Source organism: Ovis canadensis, chromosome 1 (assembly GCF_042477335.2).
Source record: "Ovis canadensis isolate MfBH-ARS-UI-01 breed Bighorn chromosome 1, ARS-UI_OviCan_v2, whole genome shotgun sequence".
Lineage (NCBI taxonomy): Eukaryota > Metazoa > Chordata > Mammalia > Artiodactyla > Bovidae > Ovis > Ovis canadensis.
The window spans coordinates 141,613,946-141,637,851 of NC_091245.1; the positions used below are offsets into that span (position 1 = coordinate 141,613,946).

A 23,906-nucleotide genomic window follows, 5' to 3' on the forward strand; every position below is an offset into this window, starting at 1 on the left:
AGAAATATTTGAGCATATGATAATAACATGTACTTTTTATTGGGTGCTTTCAATATGGCACTCAACATACTGAGTGCTCTATGTAGCTATCTTATTTAACATTTTTAATAAATCTGCAAAATATGCATTACAAGAGAGGAAAGTGATGTCCAAGAAGTTAAATGACAACAAGTCCACAAAGGTAGTTAGTGTTGGAGATAGAAATCAGACCCAAATAGTCTTGACTTCAAACACAGTGTATTAATTCATTGTGCTTTAAAAGCTCCAAGTACAAATATAATAATGAGTATACATAAAACAGATGAACTCATGGTAAGTCACATTTGGACTTGAATAAATGGGCCAGTCATTTCATAATCTACTTATTTCTGTAGTTGATAAATCAAGTTCATTCCAATTATGTCAATATAAATATTTACATAGCTGGATAAATAACCCAGCTCATATAAATTTCTCCAAGGGCCAATGTGATGTTAATAATAAAATTTAGCATACTTTGATCACTTGAAATATTCAAAGTAGTGTAATCATTACCTTAACTCGAAAAAAAGCTCCTGTAAACCATATTATGTAGGTGTTGTTACAATCTTTATTTTACGGATGATAAAAACTAAATTCATAGAGGTTAACTGGCCAAAGTGGTAGGTGAAATTACCCTCATGCTCTCTTCTCTACAGCTACAATTTGCCTGAATGCTATTTTTACTTATTTTCACATGCTTAGATCATCAGAAATGTATAATAAAATCTTTGAGTCATTAGATTTAGTGATATGAATAATGCATAAATAATTATCATAACTATCCAATAAGAAAACTAAATATCCAAATAGAAAATAGAAAAAAAAAAGAAAACTAATTTAAATTATAATAAATAGGTAGTTGTTTAGTTTTTAGGGTCTTTTTGAAATATGAAAATATTTCAAAGTTTCTTAAATTAAATATATTAGTTTAACTTGAAAAAATATGAGAAATGGCATTGTTATTAAAATTACATTTTAAATTTTAAAATAATACCTTGTTTGAAGATAGGTTAAACTATCTTACCTCTAGATTCTAGCACATGCCTGATATATTGTAAAAATTTTGTATTTTTTATTTAAATTCAAATCAATAGGTTTATATATTATGGTATATAGTAGTTAATCAATGGAGATCAATAATATTTATTACAGTTTTAAAGGTATTTTGTTTTTTAAATACGCTGATACTTTTATCTATTTTCTAAATATTTCAGTAAGTTTCTTTCTGTGAGAGATATGTACAAACTTACTTTTATTAAATTACAATTCAGAATAAAGATAATTAACTTTATAACATGGAAATAAACAGATATTTTAATTAAAGCAATGAAAATCAGATTATGTAAAGAAATATAAGAAAATACAAGTTTCCAGCACCATAAAATAGCTATTGCATACTTGATTAGGAATATGTCAGTATAAACAAATTTTAAAGGCATTTTGCAGTCATTTTTATATAAAGTCATGATGTAAAAGTTCTCTTGTGGAAGGTTTCAGAGGAAGATGGGCATTTCATAAAGACAGACGATATAGAGAGCAGTAAGAAGTATTTGGAAATACTTATTTCCAGGTAAGTATGAGAATCAGGGTAAATTAGAATAACAGAATAGTTCAAAAACGTTTTCTTTAAGTTGTAGTTATAAAGGAACAATATTAAATTCATTAGTGTTAATTATTATCAGTGCTGGGTATTGAAATGGTTTAGTTCAGTTAAGTCGTTCAGTCATGTCCGACTCTTTGCAACGCCGTGAACCGCAGCATGTCAGGCCTCCCTGTCCATCACCAACCCCTAGAATTTACTAAAACTCATGTCCATTGAGTTGGTGATGCCATCCAACTACCTCATCCTCAGTCTCCCCATTCTCCTCCCGCCTTAAATCTTTCCCAGCATCAGGGTCTTTTGCAATGAGTCAGTCATTTGCATCGGGTGGCCAAAGGATTGGAGTTTCAGCTTCAACAGAAGTCCTTCCAGTGAACACTCAGGATTGATCTCCTTTATGATGGACTGGTTGGATCTCCTTGCAGTCCTAGGGACTCTCAAGAGTCTTCTCCAACACCACAGTTCAAAAGCATCGATTCTTCGGTGCTCAGCTTTCTTCACAGTCCAATTCTCACATTCATACATGAACACTGTAAAAACCATAGGCTTGACTAGACCGACCTTTGTTGGCAAAGTAATGCTTCTGCTTTTTAATATGCTGTCTAGGTTGGTCATAACTTTCCATCCAAGGAGAAAGCATCTTTTAATTTCATGTTTGAAGTCACCATCTACAGTGATTTTGAGCCCCAGAAAATAAAAGTCTGTCACTGTTTCCACTGTTTCCCCATTTTTGCCATGAAGTGATGCGACCAGATGCAATGATCTTCGTTTTTTGAGTGTTCAGGTTTAAGCCAACTTTTTCAGTCTCCTCTTCCACTTTCATCAAGAGGCTCTTTATTTCCTTTTCATTTTGTCATAAAGGCGGTGTCATCTGCATATCTGAGGTTTTTCATATTTCTCCCAGCAATCTTGACTCCAGCTTGTGCTTCATCCAGTCCAGGGTTTTTCATGAGGTACTCTGCATATAAGTTAAATAAGCAGGGTTACAATATATAGCCTTGAAGTACTCCTTTTCCTATTTGGAACCAGTCTGTTGTTCCATGTCCAGTTCTAACTGTTGCTTCCTGACTGCATATAGGTTTCTCAAGAGGGAGATCAGGTGGTCTGGTATTCCCATTTCATTCAGAATATTCCACATTTGCTATTATCCACACAAAGGCTTTGACATGGTCAATAAAGCAGAAATCGATGGTTTTTTTTTTTTTTTTTTTTTTCTGCAACTCTCTTGTTTTTTCAATGATCCAGCGGATGTTGGCAATTTGATCTCTGGTTCTTCTGCCTTTTCTAAAACCAGCTTGAACATCTGGAAACTCATAGTTCACATATTGCTGAAGCCTGGGATAGAGAATTTTGAGCATTACTTTATTAGCATGTGAGATGAGTGCAATGGGGCAGTAGTTTGAGCATTCTTTGACATTGCCTTTTTGAAATGAAAACTGACCTTTTCCAGTCCTGTGGCCACTGCTGAGTTTTCCAAATTTGCTGGCATATTGAGTGCAGCACTTTCACAGCATCGTCTTTTAGAATTTGAAATAGCTCAACTGGAATTCCATTACTTCCTTTAGCTTTGTTCATAGTGATACTTCCTAAGGCCCACTTGACTTTGCATTCCAGGATGTCTGGCTCTAGGTGAGGGATCATACCATCATGATCATCTGGGTTGTGAAGATTTTTTGTATAGTTCTTCTGTGTATTCTTGCCACCTCTTCTTAATATCTTCTGCTTCTGTTAGGTCCATACCATTTCTGTCCTTTATTGAGCCCATCTTTGCATGAAATATTCCCTTGGTATCTCTATTTTTCCTGAAGAGATCTCTAGTCTTTCCCATTCTATTGTTTTCCTCTATTTCTTTGAGCTGATCACTGAGGAAGGCTTTCTTATCTTTTCTTGCTATTCTTTTGAACTCTGCATTCAAATGGGCATATCTTTCCTTTTCTCCTTTGCTTTTCACTTCTCTTCTTTTCACAGCTATTTGTAAGACCTCTTCAGACAGCCATTTTGCTTTTTTGCATTTCTTTTTCTTGGGGATGATCTTGATCACTGTCTCCTGTACAATATCATGAACCTCCGTCCATAATTCATCAGGCAGTCTATCTATCAGATCTAGTCCCTTAAATCTATTTCCCACTTCCACTGTATAATCGTAAGGGATTTGGCTTAGGTCATACTTGAATGGTCTAGTGGTTTTCCCCACTTTCTTTAGTTTAAGTCTGAATTTGGTAATAAGGAGTTCATGATCTGAGCCACAGTCAGCTCCCGGTCTTGTTTTTGCTGACTGTATAGAGCTTCTACATTTTGGCTGCAAAGAATATAATCAATCTGATTTTGATGTTGACCATCTTATGATGTCCATGTGTAGAGTCTTCTCTTGTTTCATGGAAGAGGGTGTTTGCTATGATCAGTGCATTCTCTTAGCAAAACTCTATTAACCTTTGCCCTGCTTCATTCTGTACTCAAGGCCAAATTTGCCTGTTACTCCAGGTGTTTCTTGACTTCCTACTTTTACATTCCAGTCCTCTATAATGAAAATTATAGAAAATAAATATTCAGTTAATATTTTATTCAAAAATACATATATATATTTATGGTTCTGCAAAGAAAGACATAAAAAAACAGCCTTTAGAGAATGCTGAAAGCAATTTCAAGTTTCCAGTCTCAGAAATTCATTTTTTCTGTGTGTGTACTTATTACTCTTTTCTTTATATCCTAAATGCTTAGCTGGTATTCCATTCCCAAAGGCCTGTTAGACCAAAGGACTGTTATTATCATATTCTTAGTATTGGAAGTTATAGTTTAAGACTATGTTTTTAAAACTGAATCATACAAAAATGGAAATAGTATAGCTGAAGATATGTAATAAACATAATGGATCTTCTTGAGGCTCCTCTTGAATTGTCAACTTGTCTTATGACAAAAATAACCAGAGTGTGGTGTGTGTGTATTAGTCATTCAATCATATCCAACTCTTTGCAATCCCATGGACATTAGCCTGCCAGGCTACTCTGTCCATTGGATTTCCGAGGCATGAATATAGGAGTGGGCTGCCACTTCCTTCTCAGGGTATCTTCCTGACCCAGGGATCAAACCCACGTCTACTGCATTGGTAGGCAGATTCTTTACTACTGAGGCATGAGGAAGTCCCTATTGAACCAGTAGCCACAGTCAGATTCTACCAGAAGTCATTTTCCCAAAAACTTTATTGCTATAGAAAAGAAAGCAAGAAACATAGGCAGATAGCTTTGAAGCAAAATTTCTTAAATATTCACATCCTTTAAACAACTAGACATTTATGGACTACAAAAAGTTTCAGTGTGGAAACCATTGGATTGTGTGTGTGTGTTAGCTGCTCAATCATGTCTAGCTCTTTGCGACCCCATCAACTGTAGACTAGCAGGCTCCTCTGCCCATGGAATTCTCCAGGCAAGAATACTGGAGTGACATGTATACCTGTGGTGGATTCATGTTGATGTATGGCAAAACTAATACAATATTGTAAAGTAATTAACCTCCAATTAAAATAAATAAATTTATATTACAAAAAGAGCAAATAGAAAAAAAATTAATAGATATTTAAAGGTTCCTTTCTGGCTAGTTAAAGATGTGGGACAAACTTTTGTTTGTGTGTATGTGGGACAAATCTGTGTATGTGAGACAAACTTTTTAAAGTTAATTAAAGACAATTAACTTTAAAAACAACAAAAAAAGAATACTGGAGTGGGTTGCCATTCCCTTCTCCGGAAGATCTTCCCTACCATGGGATTGAACCCCAGTCTCCTGCATTGCAGGCAGATTAGTTACCATTTGAGCTACCAGAGAAGCCCAACCATTTAGACTACACAGTTACATATGCTAGTAGAAGGAATCCAAATAACCAATGGAATTCTTCAGGGGAGAATACTGAAAGAATGACATACAGCTTTATCGGGAAAAAGAGTAAAATATAAGTGAAAGCTTATCCATGGCTTTCTTTCCATTAGATGTTACTGAAATTGTCATGCATGTATCACATTTTTCACTGATTTCTACACAATAAGCACAGAATTTTTAAGTAGTTTTGAATGTATTTTTCTTTGGAAGTCAGTAAGTAACAGTGATGCTTTGTCTTCAACTTGCAAACATAGTAACTTTCAAAAACTTGAATCTGATACCCAGTTCAAACTGTCACACTAAAATTTAAGCTACTATTTCCTACCCTATTTTATTATTCCTACTAAGAAACTTTTTAGATGTTTTTTCCCCCTGCTGCTCACCCATGAAATTTTAATATTTCAGATATTGTCTATACCTGTACTGTATGAATATCTAAGAATTTTTCTTCTGCTTCTGATAAAAATTTTACCATTTATAGTTTTTTAGCAATTATAAAAACTAAGAATTTTTCTTCTGCCCCTGAAAAATTTTACCATTTATAATTTTTACCATCTAAGAAGCAATATTACCCCTTTTGAGAGCGTATGTATTAAAAGCAAATTTTTATAAAAAGAAAATACTATATAACAATACTTTTTTAAAAAATCACATGAGTACTTATTTCTCAAGCACTATATAAATTCGTGAGAATCAAAGATTTTGAAAGATAATACCTTTTGTAGCTAGAATTAAGATAGAAAAGTGACTAGATCAATATCGGCTTCCCTGGTGCCTCAGATAGTAAAGAATCTGCCTTCAATGTGGTAGACCTGGATTCGATCCCTGAGTTGGGAAGATCCCCTAGGGGAGGGCATGGAGACCCCCTCCAGTATTCTTGCCTGTAGAATGCCATGGACAGAGAAGCATGGCAACAGTCCATGGGGTTGCAAAGAGTTGGACACGACTGACTGGCTAAGCACAACACACAAGATCAATATAGAATTCTGTAGGAAAAATACTTAAGTTGCCTGGGATTTTTGTGAGGTCCTGCTATGTTGCTTCAGTCGTGTCCGACTCTGTGCGACCCCATAGACGGTAGCCCACCAGGCTCTGCCGTCACTGGGACTCTCCAGGCAAGAACACTGGAGTGGGTTGCCATTTCCTTCTCCAATGCATGAAAGTGAAAAGTGAAAGTGAAGTCACTCAGTCATGTCCAACTCTTAGCGACCCCATGGGCTGCAGCCTACTAGGCTCCTCTGTCCATGGGATTCTCCAGGCAAGAGTACTGGAGTGGGGTGCCATTTGAGGTCCTACAGTTATATAAATAAAGAGAGAAACAGATACCCTTATTTCTATTATTTTGATGAAGTTTCAGTTCAGTTCAGTTCAGCTGCTCAGTCGTGTTCGACTGCGACCCAATGAATCACAGCACACCAGGCCTCCCTGTCCATCACCATCTCCCAGAGTTCATTCAAACTCAAGTCCATCGCGTCAGTGATGCCATCCAGCCATCTCATCCTCTGTCGTCCCCTTCTCCTCCTGCCCCCAATCCCTCCCAGCATCAGAGTCTTTTCCAATGAGTCAACTCTTCACATGAGGTATCCAAAGTATTGGAGCTTCAGCCTTAGCATCATTCCTTCCAAAGAAATCCCAGGACTGATCTCCTTTAGGATAGACTGGTTGGATCTCCTTACAGTCCAAGGGACTCTCAAGAGTATTCTCCAACACCACAGTTCAAAAGCATCAATTAGCCCCTATTAGTATAGCATGGGAAATACTGATAGTATTAAAGTCATTTTTTGTTTCATAACTTTTTAACTTATATGCTTCTTATTTGAAATATTATTATAATAGAACAAGGGACATTTTATTTCAAATAAATTAATTTTAGGACTAATGCTTTCAGTTATCCTTAGGATCAGATAAATAATTGATAGATCAATAGAATGATGAATGGATAGATGAATGATGAACACATCAATAGATAAGTAAATAGATACATATGTACATATAACATTCTTTTTTTTTTTTTTTGTAGCTTCTCTCTGGTCAAATAATCCTGGCATAATTAGGATTTTTTCCAATCAAGTTACTGCCACTTTTCTTATACAATCTGACGAAAGTGATTATATTGGTTTCAGAGTAACATACACTACATTTAACAGCAAAGAGCTTAATAGTAAGTACTGTTTATTCCTTAGCCTTTGAATCTTCAAGTGCTTTAATGCTATAATGGAATTTTAAAAGCAACAGAACCTAATATTTTAGAAAAGGATCATTATCTGTTTCATTGTGCAAGTTCTTCAATGAGTATCTCTTATGAACACCTTTCTCCACTTGATACTTGGAAAGAAATGAGAATTTAGAAAATCACTCACGTCCTTCAAAACAATGAAATAACCAATTTGAAAAAATATATAATTCAATAGAAAAATTAAACTTTTATACTGCAAATATTCAAAGATTTAAGATTAGCATAAAACTAATTCTGAGAATGTTCCACATCAATTCAATTTTGACCAGATTATTAAATTTAGTAAATAGATAGGGGGAGAAAAAATGGGGACAAAGTTTATGCAGGTAAGTCAACAGAGGTAAGCTATAAAATTTAAAGAACAATAAGAGCAAAAGGCTTGTCTTGGCTAAAGCCGTAATGGGGCATAAGAAACATTAACACTGTTGGCAACAAAAGCTGTTTGTTTTTTTTTTTTAACTAAATCAAATTAAACAGCCAGCATTAATTTTAAAAAATAATTCTGTGCATGCCACTTGATTATAAACGGTATGAGTATATATTTTTTCAATTCAATCTATTATACTTAGTCATATCATTGACTCAATTTTAAGCAAATTTTTAATTTACAGATTATGAGAAAATCAACTGTAATTTTGAAGATGGCTTCTGTTTCTGGATCCAGGATCTAAATGATGACAACGAGTGGGAAAGGACTCAGGGAAGCACCTTTCCTCCATCTACTGGACCAACTTTTGACCACACTTTTGGCAATGAGTCAGGTATAATTCATATTTAATTCAGAAACCAAGAAGAAAGTGCAGTGTCTTGTTCCACAGTTCAAATTGAGCAGTATTAAATGCAAATTTAAATGCAAATTGAACAGTATTAAATGCAGATTTTTTTTTTGATCATGAACTAATAGAATGAGTTTAACTGAAAATGGTATCAGTTAGGCAAGTAAAAGTATTTCAAGAAATGTGTTTTTTACCTTATATATTCACGAAATGTTGAAAAGAACACAGAGGCCATTAGAGACAAAGAGGCGGGTTGTCACCCTAGATTTGCCACTTTATTATTAACTAAGTGGACTTGTGCGAGGTAATTAACTTTTCTGAACTTTGGTCTACTATGTCTTAATTTCACTTTCTCATTGTTCACTGCTAGTGTAGAGAAATCCAGTTGATTTTGGATATTGACCTTGTGCCTTGCAGCTTTGCTGAAATTAGTTTTTTAAGACTTTTCAATAGATCAATATCATACCATCTTGAAATACAGATAACGAGGCAGGTTTACTTCTGATAAGCCTTCTTAGACTGTTCAGGCTGCTATAACTGAATTTTAGAGATTGATTTCTTAAACAATCAATATTTTTCACAATCTGAAGACAGGAAGTCCGAGGTCAGGGTGCCAGCATGGTGTGGTTCTGATGAGAGCCCTCCTTTTGGTTCACAGACACCAGCCTTCTTAGTATATCCTCATGTAGCAGAGAGAGAGAACATAGAGAGAGATCTCTCCTGTCTCTTCTTACAAGGTCACTTATTCCATCATGAGTGCTCATCTTCATGAAGTGGTTACCCTCCAAAGGACCCATCTCTACTCTCATCACATTTGGGCTTACGGTTTCAGCATATTGGGGGCAGAAGGGAGACCACCATTCAGACCATAAGAGAAAAACTATGGAAGATCTGATTCTAAAGCATGGTCCTAGAGGATAAGATGGTTGGATGGCATCAGCAACTCAATGGACATGAGTTTGGGTAAACTCCGGGAGTTGGTGATGGACAGGGAGACCTGGCCTGCCGCAGTCCATGGGGTAGCAAAGAGTAGGACACTACTGAGCGACTGAACTGAACTGAACTGGAGGGAAAGGTGATGTTTTGTAAATATATTTGTCACATAAGTGAGACATTAGAACTGGATTTCAGGTGGAAACATTAACATTAAGATAATAAAATTTGACTGAGAAAACCAGAAATTATTGGGGATTATTAAGGAATAAGGAACTTCTAGTGAAAAGGCCAACTACATATACCTTGGATGCATGTATTCATAATATTTGTTATTGTTGTTCAGTCGCTAAGTTGTGTCTGACTCCTTTCGACCCCATGGTCTGCAGCACACCAGCCTTCCCTGTCCTTCACTGTCTCCCAGAGTTTGCTGAGATTCATGTCCATTGAGTTGCTATCTAACCATCTCATCCTCTGTCACCCCTTTCTCCTTTTGCCTTTATTTTTTCCCAGCATCAGAGTCTTTTCCCAATGAGTCAGCTCTTCACATCAGGTGGCCAAAGTATCGGAACTTCAACTTCAGCATCAGTCTTTACAATGAATATTCAGGATTGATTTCCTTTAGGATTGACTGGTTTGATCTCCTTTCTGTCCAAGAGACTCTGAAGAGTCCTCCATCACCAAAATTTAAAAGCATCAGTTTTTTGGTGCTCAGCTTTCTTTATCGTCCAGCTCTCACAACCATACATGATGCAAAAAACCATAGCTTTGACTAGATGGACTTTTTCGGCAAAGTTATATCTCTACTTTTTAATATGCTGCCACGTTTTGTCATAGCTTTCCTTCCAAGGAGAAAATGTCTTTTAATTTCATGACTGTAATCACTGTCATCAACGATTTTGAAGCCCAAGACAATAAAATCTGTCACTGCTTCCACTTTTTTTCCTGCCATTTGCCATGAAGTGATGGAACTGGATGCCATGATCTTATTAATAGTTTTTTGAATGTTGAGCTTTAAAACAGCTTTTTCACTTTCCTCTTTAACCCTCATCAAGAAGTTTGTTAGTTCCTCTTCACTTTTTGCCATTAGAATGATATTTTCTGCCTACCTGAGGTTATTAATATTTCTCCCAAGAGTCTGATTTCAGCTTGTGATTCATCCAGCCCATCATTTCAGTGACTTACTCTGCATATATGTTAAATAAGCAAGGTGACAATATACAGCCTTGTCATACTCCTTTCCCAATTTTGAACCAATCTGTTCCATGTCCTGTCTGTTGCTTCTTGACCTGCATACAGGTTTCTCAGGAGATAGGTAGGTGGTCTGGTATTCCCATTGCTTTAAGAATGTTCCAGTTTGTTGTGATCCATGCAGTCAAAGGCTTTAGCATTGTCAATGAAGCAGAAGTAGATCTGACTACAAATCCAGATGTAATATGGATCTTACAAAGTAAAGTGAAAGTTGCTCGTCATGTCCAAATCTTTGCAACCCCATGGAGTCCATGGAATTCTCCAGGCCAGAGTACTGGATTGGGTACCCTTTCCCTTCTCCAGGGGATCTTCCACCCAAGGATAGAACCCAGGTCTCTGCTTTGCAGGTGGATTCTTTACCAGCTGAGCCACCAGGGAAGCTCAAGAATACGGAAGTGGGTAGCCTATCCCTTCTCCAGCAGATCTTCCAGACCCAGGAATCAAACCGGAGTCTCCTGCATTGCATGTGGATTCAGCTGAGCTACCAGGGAAGCCTTTTAAAAATTAAAGAAAATTACAAAGAGGACAGAATAGAAATTCATGCTTTTAGATTATTTTCTTAGACAAAATCAATCCTATAATATGTTTTACTATTGAGATTTCAATTCAATTCAAAAAACACATATTAAATGCTTCTTTTAACTAAACATGGTTCTAGGTATTGAGGACATGGATCACACATCATAATTTCTACAAAGCCTTTCTGGAACTTCCAAGTTAAAATCTTCCTTTCCATTAAGCTTTAAAGCACCTCTTTTATTTTTCCTATCACATGACCTTATATCTGCTTACTTGTTTGTTTCTTTTCATCACAATGTTCAGGAACAAGAACCTTGTCTTTTTCATCTTTGAGATGCTAGTGCATTTTCAGTGCCAGAGTATAACATGTAAAATTATTTTTAATTAATGAGTGAATGTCTACAGTTTTGACTCAATAAGTCATTTTTTAATAAGTGATTGACTACATGAAATTGCTTATAACATAAAAATAGCCTGAGCACATGTGCATCGTAATTTAATATTCCCTGGTGACTCAGACTGTCAACAGTTAACCAGCAATGCAGAAGACCTGGGTTCAATCCCTGGGTTGGGAAGATTCCCTGGAAGAGGGCATGGCAACCCACTCCAGTATTCTTGCCTGGAGGATCCCCATGACAGAGGAGCCTGGCAGGCTACAATCCATGGGGTTGCAAAGAGTCGGACATGACTGAGCAACTAAGTACAGCAGCACATATTACATAGATCAATATCCATGTTTTAATAACCTGAAAATTAACTAGCTGATCTAATGTCAATTGCAAATTACACCTAGTAAGAGCACACCTTTTTTATAGTAGAAATGTATCTGAATAATCCTAGTTCCTTAGAAATGTAGCCCAGGATAACAAAATACAGTTCACACAAATTACAGTTCATGAAGTATTTCTTAACAAGAATGTGACTGCTTTTGATCTATTTCTCTAAGAAATCATTGAAACTCCCACTCCATGTATTCATTCACTCCTTTATTTAAGAAGTATTTTTTTGAGTCCAGGCCCTATTCAAGACCTCTGGATGTATCTGTGAATAAAAGAAACCAGATTTTCTTCTCCTACAGAACATATTTTATAGCAAAGAAAAACAGAAAATAAGCACTATGCATCACAAATCATTACATTTTGGGCATCTGTTTAATGTTAATGAGTACTTAGGGGAAAATACAGAGCTTGGTAAGGCCAATGGGGAGGGCAGATGTTGAGGTGTTTCTGCAAATTAAAATACAGTCATTAGTTTAAGTCTCATCGAAACAATAAGTGACATTTGAATCAAAACTTTAGGGGACATACAGATTACTCTAAGCATAGGAAACACGCAGAGTAAAGGCTCTAAAAGATGCATGCCTGACCTGCGTGAAGGAAAGCCAGGAAACCAGCATTGCTGAAACAGAATCAATAGGGCCAGTAGGGTTCAGATAATAATGAATCTTCCGTGGCTCTGCCCTTTTCCCCTGTGAAGTGAGGAGCCACTGACTTTTAAGTGTAGGAATGAGAAGATTCACTTTGATTGGTAGAATAGTTTATGGAAGGGCAAGAGAGTTGTCAAGGAAACCAGTGAAAAGTTATCACTTAATCCAGAAAAGAGGCCATGGGACTCACATGTGGTGATATGAGGTCAGATTCTGGATATAATCTAAAAGTAATGTTAATAGGATCCTGCTAAATTAGTTACCAGTGTGACCCTATGGATAAAAAAAAATACATATATGCTCTGCATAGATGGCCAATCTCATTAGACTTACATGCTTAAAACTAAATATTATGACATGCATCATCTTATGCATAATTATTCTCCTTTGAATCAGTGATTTCCCACAACCTGGTCCTCTAGGGATAAATTAGTAATCTGCACAGTTGAAGATTAACCCCCAGGTCATAATCACCCCCAACTCTCTAGAGAATCCTGCCCTAAAACAGTCAAATAATTTGGCCACTTTTTTTCCTTAGCTATAATAAAAAAAAAAAAAAATTCTCTCTCACACTTGGAGTAGTTAGAGGAAAGTACAGAAAGCACCTATATCTATTGACTCTGACAGATAGCTTTTATGTAGTTGAAATCTTTGATGTTCAAATTATCATTTTCTCCTTTTATGTCATCATAATAAGAGAGAAAATCATTCCACTGGTATTTGAAGACTATAAGTACATTAGAGGAGAAAAATGATTTCAGCTTGCCAACAGATTAAATCACAAAAGAAATAAGATGAAACTGACCAAAGTGAGACAGGTTGAATGTCAGGTGGAGGTTTTAAATAGTTGGGTTGGAAATGCAGTCTCAAGAGAAGGTTGTGAAGCAGGAGTTATTTAAAATGAGATGAGTCAGAGCAGTTGAGAGCCCGCCAGAGGCAGCAGTGTAATGAGAATGGATGAGAGGCCTTAATAGGTCCTTCCCAAGTCTCATACCAGTGATTTCATAATCTAGCAGTCATTCCCCTCCAAGGGGTATTTTTCTTCCAGCTTGCTTTTTATGTGTCAGACATCCTGCCTCTGAGATGGAAGGGAATTAAGTCTTTCCTGCTGTTCCTCTTATCCATGCAGGATTTTTTTTTTTGTTCTTTACTTTCACTTTAAATGACAGGTAGGCCTAAATGAAACAGATAAACTTTGAATTAACATTGCTTTAGGGAAGAACAGCTAAACCCTTTAACTCTAAGTCTTTCTGAAGAAGTTTATCCTGGTGGAGCACCTGCTTTGAAATCTTTGTCAATGCTCCGTTTCTCTGTTCTTCTTAGAAACAAAAGCAACTGGTGGAGACATTGGTGGTGATACAGGGCAGCAGCCTGGGGTGCTCAGCAGAGACCCATTTGTCCAGAACATTCAGGGATATGAGATGAGTAACATAAAAATTTCAGAAATGGAGGAGTCACAAAACAGCTAGAAGAGATGAAGAAAGTATTTTTTGTTGGCCTTTCTCAATGAAATCATAATCATTCCAACACTTGGGGGCTAGCTAGCACTGTATAGTAGTAAGGATCATTAAAATAGAGACCCTGAAGTCATAGCTAGGTTTACATTTGAGCTCTGCATTTAAATCTACTCTCTTAGATGACTCGTCATCATTAATCATCTCATCATCTATCTCAGTTTCCTCATTGGGAAAGTGGGTTGATGATAATAGAACCTGGCTTTGGAGGAATATTATGAACATTAACTTAATATGTTTTAAAAAATCTTAGGAAAATGCCTGACATGAAAAATGCTTTACACATATTAGGTATCATAACTATTTTCTTTGCATACCACAGAAACATTCAACAGAAACAAATTGGCTGTAATACTATTCTAAATATTATATCAGAGAGGAAAATAGTTATAGATTCAATTTTCAAAAGTATGTTAAGTCTTTGGGATATCTGCATTTTATTTAGCCTATAAACCTATTCTAAAATAAGAGTAATTTCAGTGTTTCAAAGTAAAATTGTTCTTATGTCCTTATCTTTCCTGTGATGTTGAATTTCAGAAAATAATGTTGCTCTTTAATATTGAGAGAATCTGGCTGAATTTGGACCATTCTCAATCTAAAACTTTTTATATTTATCTACCAGATTTGTGTCCGACTCTTTGCAACCCCATGGACTGTTGCCTACCAGGCTCCTCTGTCCATGGGATTTTCCAGGCAGTAGTACTGGAGTGGATTGCTATTTCCTTCTCCAGGATCTTCCCAACCCAGGGATTGAACCCGGGTCTCCCGGATCGAAGACAGACACTTTACCATCTGAGCCATCAGGGAAGCTTCAGTTAATTTTATATCCACCCACAAACTCACAAAGTGATTCTTAGAATAGCGTTTTCTTTTTGAGATGGCCCTCCAGTTTTCCAGAAAGTTCTACCCTCTCTGCAATTTCTGCTGTCTCTACATCAACATCCAACACTACTCCTCTTTGAAAGAGAAGTAGTACTACAACTTTTTTGGAGGCTGGAATGTTTGAGGGGCAGAGGTTAGGTTCAGTTCATGAAGAAACAAGCAGAATAAAAGGATAGATGGACGTTGTAAGAGAAACCAAATGGCTCACAAAAACTCACTGAATGCTTAACTTACAAATTTTGAAGCTGACTCTGAGGTTAATTCCAAGAATTCTCAAAGATATTATAAAAGAATTATCATTTAACCTATAATTCCCCATAGGGTGTGGAAAATACCTATTTAATTATTTCAATTGTGTAGTAGTTTAATAAATTTAAAAATAAAAAGCCAAATTAATGTAGCATGAATATATTAAATAATATTTAGCTAATCCACACAGAGAATTAAGAAAATGTACCAAATGTCTTTCTTTTATCCAAACTTCTAACAAGTTTTTAACATCACATATGAATATAAATTTAATACACGGTGGAATACTCTAAGTGACATCAGAAGTACAAGTGTAACTAAGAATTCAAGAGTCACATCTAGTTGGGAAGACCAAAAAGGATTTTCTGAAGATGTTAATTTGACTTAAATGACCTCAAAAATTAGTGACAGGTACAATTGTAAGGGGAACTCCAGTAGAAGAATTGAACTTTCCCTTTGAATTTGTATTTAAGTACTTGCCTTCAGTGAGTTAGTCCATCAGCATATCTAAATATCTTCATGGTCCTATTGTCTCTAAAGGAGTGAATACTCAAAACATCTAATAAATTGGAACTAAAGTGGTATTTGCTCAAAGTAATAAGATGAAACAGTCATGTGAACTCTTAGTAACTTAGATTTTATTACATCCTTAAGGATGTTCCAGTTCAAGGCTATTGGGAAGCCCAAAGTTGAGAAGTGACTTTCTTAAATAATTGATTATGGAAGTTGCCTTCTGGCTTGTAGTATAGCTCCTTTCCATTCTATCTAAACATGTTTCTTGATATTTTCATGTTAAAGTTGTGCTTTCCTGTTTATAAATTATATAGAAGGAAAGCACAACTGTCATTTCACACCAAAATAATTGCTAATATTTAAGTGAAGCAAATATTTTTGTTGTTTTTTATAGGATTTTACATTTCCACCCCAACTGGACCAGGAGGAAGACGAGAAAGAGTAGGACTTTTAACTCTCCCTTTAGATCCCACTCCCGAACAAGCCTGCCTTAGTTTCTGGTATGTTGTAGACACATGTTAAGTAATATCTTATTTAATGAGGGATGTTGCTTTTCTTACATTGCCAGGCTCAAATTTTACAAAGATGTTGCTCCAAGTTTTAACGCACTAGTCATTACTTTTCCCATTCATAAAGCAGCAAATACTGAAAACTTTCTTTTCTCTAGCAGCTCCCTCACCCAAGAGAAAAGAGGTATTTGAGTGAAGGATTTAGAAGAACCCTTATATATCTACATATATGTGAATATATCTACATATATGTGAATATATCTACATATATGTGAATATATATATATTTTTCTAATGTTGTAGGAATTGATTAATTTTTGCTTGTTTCCAAACTAGGTATTATATGTATGGTGAAAATGTTTACAAACTAAGCATTAATATCAGCAGTGACCAAAACACAGAGAAGACAATTTTCCAAAAAGAAGGAAATTATGGACAAAATTGGAACTATGGACAAGTAACATTAAATGAAACAGTGGAATTTAAGGTGGGCAAAACACTTTATAACCATGTATTTGTATTATAAAATGGTGATACAATTATTGTTTATGGTGATATGTGAAAAGCAACTTACTTTCTGGCTATAGCTAAGTCATTTTCTCTTCTTTCCTTATCTTCCTCTTTTTTTAATATTTGAGTTCCTCTATTTTCAATTATTCACTGACATTAAAAACCACTTACTGGGAACAATTTACTATGTGGAAGTACTACTTATAATGAGCCATAAAATTCATAGAGAACTTGAAGGATATTTCAGCTTTCTTCAGCAACTTTCTAGCACAAGCCAACCATGTCTTCCTATCCCACTGCCTAACTCGGTTTTCCAACTTTTCAAAAACACCACCTAAATGACCCATACACTTTTCTAGGGAATCACCTTTTCCTGTTAGGACATCCACACCCACCAGTATCCACACACACTGCCCCATTCTGACTTAATCGCTACATATTTCCTCTAGAGACAAGTTCTATGAGCTGTATCATTGGGAAGTTTCTGATCATTTATTTCGCTTTAGGGTGAATTAATTTTTCACATAATAGCTTAATGTGTTCTCTTCCCAAGGGTGTTTGCAATTAAAATATAGGATCATATAAGCTAATAGCTTGACCAAATTAACAATGTTTTAATTGGGCAATTTCAGATACAAGAGTATAACTTTCAGAAGATGTATGTTTGGACAGACATTGTCATCAGTGAAGATTCAGTGCTTTCCTGTGACTTGATATAAAGCAGGCGATAATCAATGACTCTCATTTGTATTCCTCCCAGCTTTCTTTTTTTTGTTGTTTTCCTATCCTTTTTCCTTATCCTCTTTCTTCTGATTCTATAATTCTGTAAAGTTTTCTTTTCCACCTTAATTTTCTGACAATTCAAGGAAGAGTAAAGGAAAATGGAACATGAAGGAACAAAAAGATGGCAGAAACAGGAAGATAGGTATTGCAGTAACTAAATCTTGGGCAACTCATGGAGAGTCTTAAAAGTCACAAAACTGCATCCACTTTTTCATCAGGCAGAGTAAGAGGACTGAGTTCCATAAATATTTACACTTTGGCTTTGCCACTTCAGTTACACAATCTTGAAAAAGTTACTTTAGTCTCTTTGACATTCAACTTGTGTGTATCTGAAAGGCAAAGATACCGTGAAGTAGGTAGAATGAATGAACAAACGAGTGAATAGATGACTGTAAATTCAATTTAATTAGTGTCGGAAAAAGTAAATAAGATAATGCAGACAATGCGCCTTGCATAGCAGTTAGCACATCAGGTATTCAGTTTATGTCTTTCCTTACCCAGACAGGAGAGGATCCAACAAAGTCCAGTCAAAAATACCCACTGTTCTTAAGAACCCAATATGTTTCATCTGAACACCGGGCCTTCCCCCAGGTCTGGGTCTATGTCCTCTGGTCATCACCTTTGTAATATATCTCACACAAACTTCCCAGGTCAATTACGACCAGTACCAGCAGGCCTTCCCCACTCCAGGGGATCTTCCCAGCCCAGGAATCTAACTCTCTTGTGTCTCCTGCACTGGCAGATTCTTTACCACTAGAGCCACTATTTGGCTCTGAAGAACTATATCATATTCATATTTTCTCTTGTTTTCTTCTTCTTTCTTTTAAATTACCTAATCAATGTGTCTTCTCTTCAGGGCTGTATGCTCTAAGGGTTTCTCGGATAGCTCAGTTGGTAAAGAATCCACCTGCAATGCGGGAGACCCTGGTTCAATTCCTGGGTTGGAAATATCCCCTGAAGAAGAGAAAGGCTATCCACTCCAGTATTGTGGCCTGGAAAAATTCATGGACTGTATAGGCCAAGAGATTGCAAAGAGTTGGACATGACAGAGTGACTTTTACTCTCTTCAGGGTTGTATGCTCTAGGAAGGCAGACAGCTGCCTGGATTTTTAATAATGTTGTGGAAGGAACCTAGAATAAGGTTGCTGTCCCTGCAAGACGATGTGTATATGTGACAGAGTACAGTGGAGCATGACAATATCATGAAAGAAAGAGCTAGAGACAGAGAAATTGTGAAGATGTTGCCTAACACAGAAAGAAGACACTAGCAAAAATTTAGACCACCGTGAACGCATAGTTAGGGAGCTGGGCTCAGCCGAAGGACCTTGAAAAGCAATATTTCACTGTGTGATAACTTGTCCACATTTACTTGGACATGACAGTATTGATTCTCCAGAGATTACTGGGCTACAAGAAGAATCAATCAGAAAAGATTAAAGTGGAATCATTTTATGTACCTCTCTAAATTACAGGTTGCTTTCTATGGGTTTAAAAACCAGTTCCTGAGTGATATAGCATTGGATGACATTAGCCTAACATATGGGATTTGCAATGTGAGTGTCTATCCAGAACCAACGTTAGTCCCAACTCTTCCTCCAGAACTTCCCAGTAAGTAACCTTAAAGTGTGTTTTCCCTAATCAGGTTATTAGTATTTCCAGGTAGATCTCTGTCTGACTTATTTTTTATTATCTTGCCATAGTGCTGTCTTTTCACTGAAAATCAGAAACTTTAAGATATAAGTAAAATGGAAACTAGTAAAATATTACACATTAAATATAGATCACTAATGAAATAATGCTGTACATCCTGTTATGCTTATGTTTATGATAGTTTTAGTACATTTTCATTTTTGAAAATAATTTAGGTGCTGATTGCCATTTTGTTTTCAATTTAATACAAACTAATGCTAGGTGTGGGGCTTCCCAAGTGGCCTTAGTGCTAAAAAAAAAAAAAAAATCTGCCAATGCAGGAGAAGAGACGCAGATTTGAGCCCTAGTCAGAAAGATCCCCTGGAGGAGGGCATGGCAGCTCAACTCCAGTATTCTTGCCTGGAGAATCCCATAGACAGAGGAGCCTGGTGGGCAATAGTCCATAGGATCACACAGTCAGACGTGACTGAAGTGACTTAGCATGCACACAATGCTAGGTGCATGTATGGATTATACATAAATTCTTCAATATTTGAAACAGTCACTCAAATTTTATAAATATTGCATACAAAGCACTTCATAAGAAAATGTAAGATATATCAATAACCACTATTACAAGGAAGAATAATCCATATAATATTAAATACAAAAAGCAACATATAACTATGTGCACCTAAAATTAATACATGAGAGACTTAAGTGGTAGAGTACTTTGGGGAAGAGAGTGTGAGCTGGAAAAAGCTTCAAGGAAACACTAAGATCAAGCAACAGAATGACATAAAAAATTGAAACAAAAGAAAGAAAATACCAAGTGCGCCTGTATGTGTGCATGCTCAGTCATTTCTATACAATAATATTGCCCCCAAAATTGTCTTCTTGACACCAAACTCTGGATCTTAATCACCTTTGATTCACTGTTGTCTGGTTCTTAATATTGCATATATAGATCATCAATAAATACTGGTAGGTATAAACTAAAACCTCTCTCTCTCTCAGCTGTTTGTTCCTTTTGGTAACAAAAACATTTCTGCCAAACAAAATTGTAATACCAGAAATAAAGCTTGCAAATGATGGTGGGGCTAGCGATAGAGAAAATATCAATCTGAAACCAATAATTTGGGCTTCACAACATTGTTTAAAAATAATTGTCTCACTTGATTTTGTGAAGGAGTCTCACATCCTTCTGGTCTATTATATAAAACTTTTTATATGCAAAAGTATTACAATCATTAAAATCATTTCTGATTTGATAAATAATTGCTACAGATACCAAACATTACCAACATCTTGCTATTTTGATACTGCAATCATTTGAAAAATAGACTGTCTTCACAATCTTTTCTGTTAGCTTGTTTCTCTATTCCTCAGTAAGTTGTCAGGAAGAAAACTTTTCTAGGTGAAAGTAACATAGTTTCATAGAATTGATATTTTAAAAGTAGCCAAATTTCATCACTATACAAAATAGAAAATTTGAGATAACTTTGAGATAACTTTTATCTGTAAAATCATACATATATAATTAAAACTTTAATTTTTTGTATTAAAACTTTATCTGCGTAATGCATAGTCCACTTAATCTATTCCAACATGAAAGAGAAAAATATAATACCTCAATGTCAAGGAAGCATGATATACCTGCATATTTTCACCATATTGAAATTATAACGGTAGAATAATTCATCTGATTTTAAAATATAAACTTTAGAATTTGCCCAGAGTGTATCTGTTCCAGTTTCCAAATGGTTCACTTCAGGGCAATATTTAGCACAGCAAAAAATGTTAATTACCATCAAATGCATTCTGAACAATTTCATTCAAATGACATTTGCAATTGGTTCAGTGAAATTCTTATTTGAGCAGAGCTTTTCTGGTTCCAGATCCGCGGTTTGTTTAAGCAGAAACAAAAGGAAACCATGGCTGACTGCCTAATAGTCTTTTCTTTGGCTCTTAGAGAGCATTTAAATAAGAAAATATTGCCAGTTGAGTAACTGACTAGCTAAGGCCATTTTTCTCTGTTGTTTCTAGGGATTCAGGTTGTGCCCTGTTTAGGGAAATATAAGTTCAGTTTTCCAAACTGCAGGGATTTTTTTTTCCTTTTCTTTTTATCACTTGCTGCTATATCAGCTCTATCATTTTTGCCCTGTGACATTGGCACAATTAATTTAAATATGGGGAGTATATTAAGAACACTTTAAAAAGTAAACATTCCATTACACAAATATAATGCCAACTTGCAACACAATCAGAATGATTCATCACAAGTCCTTACTAAATAGTATGCATGCGTGTGTGCTAAGTCACTTCTGTCCTGTCCCACTCTTTGTGCCCCTGTGACTGTAGCCTGCCAGGCTCCTCTGTCTAAGGATGCTCCTCTGTCTATGGGATTCTCCAGGCAAGAATACTAGAGTGGATTGCCATTTCCTTCTCCAGGGGATTTTCCCCGACCCAGGGATTGAACCTGCATCTCTTACAAACCCTGCCTTGGCAGGCGGGTTCTTTACCACCAGTGCCACCTGAGAAGCCCACTAAATACTGTAGATAATACAAAAAGAAATTCACATTTTAGCCCCTGGCTTATTTCTGAACTCTTAAAACTAATTAAAAAAAAAAAAAGAAGAAGAAGAAGAAGCTAGTTTTAACTATTGTAAAACAGATAAACAATTTTTGCTACAGTTTTGTTCTATTTGGACATTATTAAGCCATTTTCCATTTCCAAAAACAAAATAAAAGTTAATTTGGAAAGTTTCATGGGCTTGGTATTATACTTAGAGCTAAATAATCTTTGACTCTTGTTATTCATGTAAAATGAATTAGTACCTATTCAATTATTTTATAATTGATGGTCATGTAGATCTGCTTGCCTTTTATATCATTAGTATGATTCAATATTCAAACTCTTAGCAAATTCCAAATTAACTGTACTCATATGCTCCTATCAGTGTTTTTGACTATTCTATTGTTTTATTCTTTTACCTTCAAAACAGCCTACTTATTAGATCTATTATTGGCTAGATTGCTATTAATTATAAATAAAATGAAAATCACTGGGAATAAAAATTGACCTTTATTGCCACAAATATAATAAAAATATTTATATTATGACTGGTCACTGTAACTTGTGAATGGAAATAAAAATTTTGACAAACCGAACTCCAAATTTTCTTTTTATATAGCAACCTAATCTTTTAAAATGTTGTCTGTAATATTGTAGGACTTATGTATTACTATGATTACAAGAAAATTCCTAATTTTAAAAATTAGCCCCTTTGAACATATTCAAATATTAATGTGAGTAGTATTTGTTAAACTGCACCTATTATTTCCCTCACATAAAAGTAACAATCAGAAACCTACCTTTATCACCCTTACTTCTTGCTTGAAATATCTTGTCAGAAATAACTTTAATTTAAACCCTTTTATTGTAAGTGAAGGCCTGACTCTCCTTTCCACCATACAGTAAATGCCTCCACATTGACACATATCTCATTTATGTTAGAGGGTTAAGCATGGATTAAAAATGATGTGCCTCAAGGAAAATATCTATCCCTGACAACCACTTTGCAAAGTACTGCATATTATTTACATATTGCATGCAGTGAAGATCCCTACTGGCATAGGAAGAACTTAATCAGAAAACAAATCTTTGAGAGAACAGCTCCAAAAAAAAAAAGAAAAATGAGAAAGTTTAACAACCCTGAATAGTGTTCCCCATATCAAGAGGCTATTTGACTCTCATTCTCTGAGTGGAGATGGCTTATTAAATGACACAGCAGGACCTTGATCTCCAGAATTACATTTCATGAGTCTTTGGCTCCTCTATTGAGAAGCACATGCTACATCTCTGCTATAGCAACACTACCATTAAAATCAACGGTGTCATCATGTTTAGAATGGCTGAAAGTGCCTCTGCCAATTTCTTACATCCATTTATATACCAGAAGTAACTGATACTCATAAGGCCAATGAACAGAGATACTTACTAATCAGTTATATGATGTAAAATTACATTTGAAATGTATTTCAAAAAGTACTTCTTCAGGATTTTATTATTTTTAAAAGACCTTTAAAGTATTGAATTTTCCAAGATTGCTATTCAGAAGAGAAATGCTAAGTCAACTGCCTGCCCTGACAGACTTAACAATACACTTAACAGCATTTTAGTTCTGACAGTGTATTTAAGTCCTATGTACTCATCTACATATAATATAACGTACTGTCAAGTGTTCAGAGAGGTGAACATGTAATGCATTCTCCAAAATTTTGACCATTTACTGTATTAGTATACAATTTAGAAATTTTCCTGTTCCTTGAAGAGAAAATGAGAATGATGTTTAAACAGCAGCATCCCTAGTCACCACACTGGGTATGGCTAAACTTACAAAGTAGAAAGAGCTGGCTTCCTCCCTCCCCCACCATCCTTCTTCAATCTGCCGTGTTACTTTTGTCCTTGTAGTTACGTTCTCCCTTTCCATCAATTTCCTAGATGATTGAAGGAAGAATTTCAAGGCACTTAGAATTATAGAAAATTACAGGCATTGTATGTGGGGAAGAGTTGAGCGGTTGTAGTGGATCCCTTTTCAGGAATCTTTGCAAGACAGCAAGTCACACAATCAAGGAGATGATTTGCCTCCAAGGGACAAATGCCTGGGAGCTCGAAGTTTCTTCAG

The 23,906-nt window shown here is 35.7% G+C and overlaps 1 protein-coding gene across 1 annotated transcript in view; it reads left to right on the forward strand.

Annotated features, from left to right (window-relative positions):
* Positions 1–23,906, forward strand: part of TMPRSS15 (transmembrane serine protease 15) — a 156,908-nt gene that overhangs the window by 61,045 nt on the left and 71,957 nt on the right. Inside the window, exons 10-14 of the mRNA XM_069589530.1 lie at positions 7,509–7,649; positions 8,336–8,485; positions 16,182–16,287; positions 16,633–16,783; positions 19,062–19,197. Coding sequence (XP_069445631.1) covers positions 7,509–7,649; positions 8,336–8,485; positions 16,182–16,287; positions 16,633–16,783; positions 19,062–19,197 — 684 coding nt within the window. The remainder of the gene's footprint in view (positions 1–7,508; positions 7,650–8,335; positions 8,486–16,181; positions 16,288–16,632; positions 16,784–19,061; positions 19,198–23,906) is intronic.